Genomic DNA, 11,014 nt, shown 5'->3' with positions numbered 1-11,014 from the left:
AAGTAAAACATTCATACACATTAGGCCTATAAGATAAAGTTTGAGGGAAAACATGCTTGTCATTAAAATAATGTTACAATGCTAAAAAAATCTTAATGGTCCTAAAATGTTTTAATTTTAAGAATTGTATAGTTTGAATTTTTAAGGTTTAATTGAACTATAATTGTATTTTTCCTAATTGCATAATTTGTTTTATTATTATTTTATAATTTATTTATTAAAATATTACATCATACATTGTTACAAGGCGTCACATTTTGTCAGAAAAAGATAATTAATAGAGTTTTGTTTTTAATAACAACACAACCTCAGCGCAGAAACAAACATTGTGCAAAGGATGAATGATTTATAATTAGAGGCCCTCTTTTTTTATGATACATCTGTCCAAATCTGTTCTGATGAAGAAACACATTTTACATCTACATCTTGGATGGCTTGATTTTAATTTTAATTTTCAAATAAAAACACCCTTTAAGTACTTCCCAAAAAAAAAAATATTATAAATTGTGACAGCATACCGGTCATTCTGGGTTGCAGATAGTTTATTTGCTATCTTATAATTTAAGAAAACGCTTATACCAAAAAATTACTTGATTTGAGTGGATATTTCTGCGTGTGCGATGCACGCAAGTTTTATACGACAGCCCATGATCGCACATATCAGAATAGCACAGTGCATTTATCTCCATAATAGTCCCGAATGAGCTGTTAGGACTGTAATTTAAAGCAGATGGACATGCAGATAGACAATACAGAAGCTGCCCGCTCAGGGCTGTGGACGTTACAGTATCCGATGAGATAGCGAACATGTGCTAAAAACACAAACATCCATTGAAATGTGTCTTTTTTGAGGGGAAAAGAGAAGAGATGGAGAACAGGGTGAGAGTTTGAGCAATGGGTGTGGATGGACCTCTAAACGCAGTGCAGTACAGTATCTCCAGCTGTTTGTGTCACATAGATCACTGGCGCAGTCAGATTTTAATCCACGCCATCCTATTTCGACCATCCACGTCAACAAACAACACTGAGTGTTTAACAGATGCTGTTTGGGTTAAAAGAAGGAAAGCAAAGATCATCTCAAAAAGTAGTGAATAGGTGAGGAGAAGTTCTCTGTGTGAAGACAGAGAGTCTGTTTTAGCAGGCACAGCCGCTGTGTCCCTCAGAGGACATGTCCTGCGGACTGGAGTCTTTGTGGTTGGACACTGGACCATCTCCGTCCATACTTTCATTCATCTTTTCACATATCACATCCACCAGACACTCAAAAACCTGCTTCACGTTGATGTTGTCTTTGGCGCTGGCCTCAAAGAACTGAAAACCTGAGGAAACCAGAAAAAAAAGTAGAACTGTCTGTATGCCAGGGTTATTATAGTTAATTGAAACTAAAATTATCACCATTAAAAAAACTTGTCTGTTACTTGAAATAAGATGAATGTTAACTGAAATAAAATAAATTAAGCTAGAAGTCTCAGCTAGCCAAAATTTCTCAATTTAATTTAGTTTAACTTGATGTACAAACATAGCTAAAACTATGCTTAATAATAAAAAACTAATATATATAAGTTTTTAGTAACTTAGCTTTTTTAAGTAGGTTTTGGTATATACCAAAACCTACATAAAAAAAGCAAAGAAAAATATAATAAATAAATAAATAAATAAATAATACGTATAAGAAAACTGTAGAATATATGATGACTGGCATGATATATATAAAGGTACATGTATAATATATTTAACTTATTTACTCATTTACAAACAATTTTACATACAAAAAATACATACTTTATTTATGTGTGACCCTGAACCACAAAACAAGTCATAAGGTAAATAGATAAATAAGCTTTCGATTTATGTGTGGTTTATTAGGATAGGACAATATTTGGCTGAGATACAACTATTTGAAAATCTGGAATCTGAGGGTGCAAAATCTAAATATTGAGAAAATCACCTTTAAAGTTGTCCAAATGAAGTTCTTAGCAATGCATATTACTAATCAAAAATTACGTTTTGATAGTTTTGAAGAGGTTGTATTAAGGTGTGGGGAAATAAAAAAATAAGACCAGTTTTGTGGAAATAAACTCAACTATTATTCTACATATACTTATTTTGAAACAGATATAGATATCAGATATTGTAATGGAGCTCTGCACCTGGCATGGCAGTAAGTGCACATTGAGACTAGTGTTCATAATGAGATTTAACCATCTGATTTTTTCTCTTCAGGTCAACAAAATACAATAAAATTGCAAATAAAATTGGCAGAAAGTCTAATGTGCATCCTCTCACCGAGTTCCTGAGCCAGTCTCTGACTGTCCTCTGTCGGAATGAGTCTGTCATCTTCCAGGTCACACTTGTTGCCCACCAGTATCACCTGTGCGTTGTCCCACGAGTACGTCTTTATCTGAGTGGCCCTAGGAGCCAAACATGGAGGACAACACTCTTAATTCACACATAATGTACAGATGCATGTTTGTGTGCGTTACTCACCAATCCTGAACAGCGCTGAATGAGTCCTGGTTTGTGATGTCATACATTAGCAGGAAGCCCATGGCTCCTCTGTAATACGCTGTAGTGATGGTTCTGTAGCGCTCCTGTCCGGCTGTGTCCTGAACAAAATAATCATTACAATAATCCTAATTATACACAACATCCTGGCTTGTAAGGATGAGGATGTGATAAACGGTCTTCATGGTGTTTTTTTACCAATGATGACCAGTAGATGGCAGAGTTGTCATTGTGTTTTTTCCCCCTCAAGAAACACGGCTATATTTTTCTGGTTTTAAATTCTGGAGAGCCAGGGTTATATAATGATCATCCCTTTTGACATAAATCTTCAGATATTTAAATCGTTAATAACTCTTATCATATAAGGGTCATATATCATATATATCACATACACATATATATATGTGTGTGTGTGTGTGTGCTATATATTTAAAGTATTTATATTTTAAAATTACACACACATGTTTGATTGATTAGATTTTTACTTGACATTTATCATACTTTTTTTGCTTCTATCATTTATCTATACACATAAATGCAGAGCCCTCCCCCAACAAATTTACAATAAAATAAAATCAAATAATTAAAAATGATCGTCCAGCAATCATCGTCCAATCATTATCCAGCAGCCATATCACCTGAGCCTGGTCAGTACCTGGATGGGAGACCTCCTGGGAACACTAGGTTGCTGTTGGAAGAGGTGTTAGTGAGACCAGCAGGGGGTGCTCACCCTGCAGTCTGTGTGGGTCCTAATGCCCCAGTGTAGTGACGGGGACACTGTAAAAAGCACCGTCCTTCGGAGGAGACATTAAACCGAGGTCCTGACTCTCTGTGGTCATTAAAAATCCCAGGATGTCCTTCAAAAAAAAAAAAAAAAAAAGAGTAGGGGTGTAATCCCGGCATCCTGGCCAAATTTCCACATTGGCCTCTGACCATCATGGCCTCCTAATCATCCCCATACACTGATTTGCTTCATCACTCTGTCTCCTCTCCACCAGTAAGCTGGTGTGTGGTGGGCGTTCTGGTGCAATATGGCTGCCGTCGCATCATCCAGGTGGATGCTGCACATTGGTGGTGGTTGAGGAGATTCCTCCCTTCTATGTAAAGCGCTTTGAGTACCCAGAAAAGCGCTATATAAATGTAACAAAACTATTATTATTATTATCGAAGAGGTCTGTGGTCTATTGGTCTGGGTTGGCACAGCAACTATGCGCCGTCGCTTAGAAACCTACTATTGGCTAAACTTATTTGCATTTGCCATCCCATCATCAAAGAGGGAGGAGAGAACATGTTTCCTGGGCAAGCAGTGGCACGCACAAGTTTACACATGCTCCACTAATGCCTGCAGGAGTGACAGACAGCAGAGATGAGCTCCAGACTACAGCCAGATGGACAAAAAAACCTGTGAGACTTTTCAGAATATAGAGCGGTGAAATAAAACAAAAACATGTGCCCTTCATCATCATGTATTTATATAAATAATTATGCAAGCACAATTACTATTCTCTCACTTAGAATTAACATTTCTAAGGCCTAAGTGCAAAGAGACAAGAAAAATAAAATCTGTGGTAATGGCAAACAAATTAAATTTGCTAACTGTATGCTTTATGCATCATAAGCATGAATCATGCTCCACTTTATCACTATAATATCCCCTTTTGGGATCTGCACCCACAACATCTAAAGGCTCTTCAACCACTAGTGTATTTCCATTACTAAATCATGCATAAGAAACATTTATTCGATTAGAGTGAGCTGAAGATGCAAAAATGCACTGCAACCTTTTCATCTAACAGAATCGTCCCAGTGCATCAGCAGAACTCTTTCAAATTCAAGGTTTTGTTGAACAGACAGTCAAAGGCTGACAGATGCAGAGGTTCAGTGCGGCTAGGAGGAGCTTTTATCAGAAGCACAAGCCTTTCTGTTACTGGATCAGAGCCACAGCACACATTAAGACGAAACGCACTGCTGAGAACGAAGCCATGCAGTTCACATTCAGCCCTAAACTAAAGCTACTTTAGTACTCTCTCCTCTACTCTTCTTTTTTGTGAAATGTACAAGCAATTTCTGAGTGAAAATTGTTTCTACACCAATTTTTTTCCCAGTTAGATTTATATAATATTCAGAATAGCATACCCCTCTTGCTATTTCTGCAATATATAGTGTGTATGAACAATGTGCATAAAATACCTGAACTACAGTTTACAGCATAGCACTGCATGAAACACTGTATCCCACAATGCACTGCACCAATTTGACCTTCATGTCCAGTATTTATGACAAATTAACTGAAGTGATTTCAGTAGTATTCTTCTTCTCATATGATTGAACAGCGAAAAGTTATGTTTTAACACAGAATTGGATTAAAATGCAAATTCATAGTTTCTATGTTTGCAAAATCAGAACTCAATCCCATTTTCCGAATTAAACATGGACATCATCAGGGTTATTATAGCTAACTAAACCCATAAAACAATTCTTGCTACTTAAAATAAAATACTCTTTTACTTTATTTTAGTTAGTTGCCTAGATAATTCTCTTTTTCATTTATTGTATATTGATGTATTGAATGAAATCTATAAAGAGAAATTTAAAACGTAAAAATACAACAAAAAAAAAATTACTAATAAAAAACTATTTATAACCATTTACTAACTAATAGTATCTTGCATAACCCTCCAGTGTAACGAGTCATGATAAACATGTAGCATAATACAATATAGTATGTAGCAAGCACTGTCAAAAAAAAAAATACTATACTATAATGTTTATTGTTGCATAATGTTTCACTTTCTAGTAGGCAGTTAGTGTATACTGCACAGTTTAGTTAGCAGTTGGACGAAATGCTTTAGAAATGATTGCAGCATCTCTGCTGTGGAGGAATTTACTGACGTCACTCCCACTCACAGAACCGTACCAGCCGGCAGCTGACATTACAGCACATCTACACACCCATCTGCAGCTGACAATTTCTGAGATGTTTTCTTTAATAACACCAGTAACCTGACCTTCAATTCTTAAAGCCTAAAGCTCACATACAAACAGAGCAGGCAACATTCAGACAGAGGAACTCTTCTGTTAGTCATCATACCTTTATCCTTTAAAGGCATTCTGCTTCTGTAAAATTGCCACCCTAGTTTCATACCACAAACATGCATGTACTTGTTTGCCATGGTTTCCACACTTTTTGATTGACGAATGACATTTCTAGCAATTTGTGATTGAAAAGAATTTAAAGAAATTACATTTAAAGGTTAAGAATTCAATTTTACAGTTAGATATATTGTTACAAATATGTATATTTCAATTGGAATTTTTATGACTTTTTTAGATTTCATTCATTTCCATGATCCTTCCAGGCCTAAAACACAATTTCATGATATTGCCATGAATAATGCACACTAGTTTTGAACTACAGTACACATCAGCAGCCTCATGTGTGGTGAGGGGAGAAGTCTAGACCTAAAAACACTGTGAAACAACAAATGTCATGTTTAGTCCATTTTGAAAACTGTAAACGCTTCAGATGAACAGGTTTGAATCTATAAAATGTGTCGTTGTATGTTGTCATCAATTGTCACTGAAGACTTTTTCTGCAACATCTGATCATTTACTAATAACCGCAAAAACCTAGAACATCTTTTCACTGCAAAAGAACAAAACTGATCATCTCTAATCCAGCCTAAGTCCACAAAATAGAAACAGAATGTGGTTAGTTGACACATAATATGCTCATTTTTCATCAACATCACTATTTTAGGTTACAAAGGTGTGAAAGCGCTCACTATTTTTATGCTTTTCACCATTTTTAATCAGTGTTTAAGCAGTAGTTCATTTCTTTTTATATTACAAAAAAATTCTATTTTAAATCAATATGGTTCTTTTTAACTCTCTACTCAAACACTCCTGAAAAAATATATATTATAAACCATTATAAACTAAGCAGCACAACTGCTTTCAACATTGATATTAATCAGAAATGTTTCTTGAGCATCAACTCGTCATATTAGAATGATTTCTGAAGGATCACGTGACACTGAAGATCGGAGTAATGATGCTGAAAATTCAGCTTTGATCACACGTACAAATTACATTTTAAAATATAAGGAAATAGAAAACAGTTCTTTTAAATTGTAATAACATTTCACAATATTACTGTTTTTACTTTATCAAACAAATGAAGACTTGTGGACCACAAGAGACTAAAAAAGGAAAAAGAAAAACTTACTGGCCCCCAAAAATGGTAGTGTTATAATTAAAAAAATAATTAATAAAATATTGAATAGATGAGATTAGAATGCATTAGAATTGTTTAAAAATAGATTCTCCTTTAAGACATCAGACTGATCTGGTGACAATTAAACTTACCCAAATTTGCAATTTGATCCTCTTGTTGTTGCGAAAAACGGTTTTGACCTTAAAGTCGATTCCCACCGTGCTGACGAAGGCTGAAGTGAAGGAATCGTCCGCGTAGCGAAACAGGAAGCTGGTTTTACCGACGCTGCTGTTGCCGATGATGAGAAGTTTGAACATGTAGTCAAAGTTTTGGTCAGCCGCATCTTTCTGTGACGACTGGAGTCTTGAGTCGGTCGCTGATGCCATCTGAAACAGAGAAAACGAGTATTTCACAATTCATTTCTAAATCAATACAAAAGCCACTTGGTAAGATAGAGAAATCAAATCAATTCTGCTTATTTTTTTACCTAAATTTTTATTTAGATACATTTCAATACATAAAACTACATGAAATTTTACTGAACTATCTCCAAATAAATTTGGTTTCTCATTCAACATGAAAACAAAAATGTCCCCATTTACTTTCTTAACACACGTAAAAAAACAATCCCATATAACATTGGTTTCTCATCAAATATCCTGTTTCACTCTGCAATGTGTCACATTACGGAAGTAAAATATGTTTGCGAACGCCGTTTCATGTTGACATCCTATGTTCTGGTCTGAAAACACATCTCTGATTACCCTCGGAGCACAACCTTCAGAACCGGCCATGTCCACCGACAGTAGAGCTCAAAATAACAGGCGAACTCTAGGGAATGGAAATAAAACCCCTCCACCGTCCAGCTGATCAATCAGACTCTCACGGGCCTGATGGAGACGGTCACCATGGCGACGGGCCCACGAACAAAGCGCGCAGACACATTAAGAGGCGAGCGGAGCGCTCCAAACACCACTCCTCTCCAGAGGTGGAGATGTTACAACAAAGAGAGTGACTGCCCACAGCAGCTATTGTCTCGAGCACATGAGAGCTCTTGTTAGGCAGTAACTTTTTGAACTCAATTGCAATAGTAATTTAGAACAGTAAGTCTGTGAGTTGGAGGGGGCTGAAGGACCCGTTTAAGTGGCACATGGAGAGACACTCTGATTCTGATGATCATGCTCACTGCTTGGAGAAGTTTGTAACTGGTGGTTAATCCTAACGTCAGGTTTACAGTGTAGGGTAAGGTTGCAAAATCATTGGGTAAGACAACAAGAAACACTTAAGAGGTCATGAAACATCTTCCTATTTTAAGAGGAAAAGTGCTCTAATTAAAACAAGCACAGAATGTGCTACTTTAGATTAAATAAATGTTAGCTCAGTTTCTTATTTTAATACTTTTATTCAGCAAGGAATTGACTGAAAGTGACAATAAAGACATTTATAATGTTACAAACAAATCTATTTCAAATATTTGCTGTTCTTTTTTAACTTTCTAAGAAAGGATCTTGAGAAAACATATCAGTTTCTGGAAAAATGTTAAGTAGCACAACTGTTTTCATCATTGATAATAATAATAATAATAGTTTCTTGAGCAGCAAATCAGCATACTAGAATGATTTAATATTTCACAATATTACTGAACTTATTTATTTTACTGATTTCTCATGAAATAAATGCAGCCTTGGTGAGCATAAGAGCATCATAAAAGCATCATATAACAAAACCAATAACATTCAACATATTTCTTGTGAACTATCACTATCACATTAATTTTGCAAACAATAATTAAATGGCCAAAAAACAGTAACTCAGAATCATCTCTTTTACTTCACAATTATATGCATATATTATATGAAAAAAATACATCCCTACTTTTCTATTAATTTGTGTTTTCACTTGCTGTTATTGCCTTATTCACATGAAACAATAAAACTGAGTAAAACTACATTCTAAGGTCTTATTTTCTCAAAGGATCTTAAGCTCCCTAAAACGTCCTGTCACATGTTGAGCATGTGCACTGGCTGCATGAGGCCTTCCAATACTAAAACTGAAGCCAGAGATGTCAGTGAAAGTGGATTTTATTCCATGATCTTTAATAACAAGACAAGCCAGATTACATAGCTGGCCCAAATCTCCCAAGCTACTTTTCTACGGTTTCATTTATAATAATTTCTCCAGTTCAAAAGCATGTCTGGATGAAACCATAAAACAGACTTTACATGGCAGATCCATGCTCGCCATTCATTTTCCCGCTCAATTTAATGGTTTTATACCAAATGGCACTCAGCACAGCTCTCTGTCCATTAGTAAGAACACTGAATCCCATCCCACTTGTCCCATGAGAGACACAAATCAATAATGCTATGGACTGCATGGTTCACGAACCCCTTCCCCTCCCCATTAACATTACTTTAATCTGCAAAGAATCAGAGCTTAATATTTCACACTAACAATATAGACCTACTAAAACATTAACTTCATATGCCACCACCTTCAATTATGCAAGAAGCTTTTAAGAATTTAAGAACAATTGTGAATAATACGTCAAAACATTTTTTTGTTCACATGGATCCACGAAAACGCCTTAAAACGCTGTATTATGCATGTCAGACCAGTAGTTGACGATGTCTTGGTTAACACTGAGATGATAACAGTATCATTTTCAAAACTATTGAAACCCATTTTCAAAAGTTTACATATTCAGGCCCCCAAAAAATTTAAAAGAATTGCGAAAACACCTAAAAAACTTTTTTATTTTTTAGTTGCAAGTTTAGTTTCACCTTACATATACAAGAATAAACTTTTAACTAAAAACAGAAAACTTTATGCATTTTGACCATTCGTTTACATGACAATGGCGTTTTGGAGGCATGAAAATGTAAACTTTAAAAAAACAACATCATTATCGTCTTGAACAGGGATCGTTTTGGCTGCATTTTAGTCTATATACGCAAAAACAAAACAAAAAACTTTTCTGTTTTTAGCACACTGTTTTTGTGTAGCCTAAATGTACCCAAAATGTACAAATAAAATCTAAGATTCAAAATACCAACAAAACTATAATAGCATAATGATATTATTATATTAAAGTAACACTGTTCTGATTTAAACCTGCCTCATAGAATCCCATTGTAAGTGTTTCTCAGTACATTTTTGACACATTGAACATTGAAGTGATCAGATTTAGAATATCAGATCTCCCAACAACCTACATGACAGATATTCACCTCAGCTGTTTTGAATGTCCTTCTCAGGCGTGCTATAGACCAGTGTTCTGTGACACCTGACTTCATCACTTACACCAGAGCGCCAAATGGTGTTTTTGAGGGCCAGGGTCCCTGGTTACCATGGCACTGATCTGCCTATTGATTGTCTGGCAGATGTCCACAACTGTGCTCCAGTTGAATGGAATTAAACAACGCACAGTTTGCTTTCATTCACTGCAGACTGATTCAAAGATGACAATCATACAGTCCATAAAATAAATAACATCTAAGAATGCAATTAAATATAATGTTGTTTAACCCATGCATGGAGGCGGTTAACCATACAACAACAAATACATGAAAACGGAAACAAGAACTTCCTTCCTACCAAAAATATATATATAATATAAAAATATATCATGGTACAGTATCAGAAAATAGTTGTAGGCTACCATGGTATTCCAAAGAACAATACCGTGGAAGAATACCGAGGTAGAGCCATTGTGAATGTACCAAGAATTGTACAACGGCACTCTTTTGCAGCTGTTCAATTCTCAACCTAAATTTGGACTGAATTCGAATCTTCACTCTCTGGCGTTCTAAACTATTTTAAAGAACGACAACGTCATATTCTCGATGGCTTGATGAACAAAATGTTAACGGCGCACGTCCTGCAGCAAGTTCATAAACCAGGTCCCATCCGGAGACAGAGAAAGGTTTGTATGGGGGTCAAAATGACTCTCAGACGCAACGAATTAGTTGGATGAAGTTTTTACCTTCTCGCGGACTCTCGGTGCTTTATCTTGTGTAAAGCCGCCGGGGCTTCCTCCTTGCGTGGAAACGCGTATGTAACAAACTCTGTCGGTGTGTGTGTGTGTTTGTTTGAGACTGTGTGTGTTTGTTTGAGACTGTGTGTGATTGTGTGGGCGTGAGTGACTGAGCTCCCGGATCTGAGGTGTTTACACAGCAGCTTCCAGCTCCGTTCCGAACAGCAGTGCTTTTTCTTCCTCTTTACATACTTTTCTGCAAATATGGGCAAAATTGATCTAATATCAGAAATGCCCCTTTAAATTTTCAATTCGAT

General features: G+C 35.9%; 1 protein-coding gene across 1 annotated transcript; it reads right to left on the bottom strand.

Annotated features, from left to right (window-relative positions):
• Positions 1–276: 276 nt before the first annotated feature.
• rab3db (RAB3D, member RAS oncogene family, b) lies at positions 277–10,815 on the bottom strand. The gene is made up of 5 exons (XM_079388732.1): positions 10,707–10,815; positions 6,874–7,107; positions 2,488–2,606; positions 2,287–2,411; positions 277–1,319 (listed from the first exon to the last, which is right to left on the bottom strand). The coding sequence occupies exons 2-5, from the start codon at positions 7,105–7,107 to the stop codon at positions 1,135–1,137; spliced, it is 663 nt and encodes a 220-aa protein (XP_079244858.1). The 5' UTR covers positions 10,707–10,815; the 3' UTR covers positions 277–1,134.
• Positions 10,816–11,014: the final 199 nt, after the last annotated feature.

This window comes from Barbus barbus (genome assembly GCF_936440315.1).
Source record: "Barbus barbus genome assembly, chromosome: 3".
Taxonomy (NCBI): Eukaryota; Metazoa; Chordata; class Actinopteri; order Cypriniformes; family Cyprinidae; genus Barbus; species Barbus barbus.
Note: the sequence above shows the minus strand (reverse complement) of the source record. Positions and strands in the feature narration are given on the sequence as shown.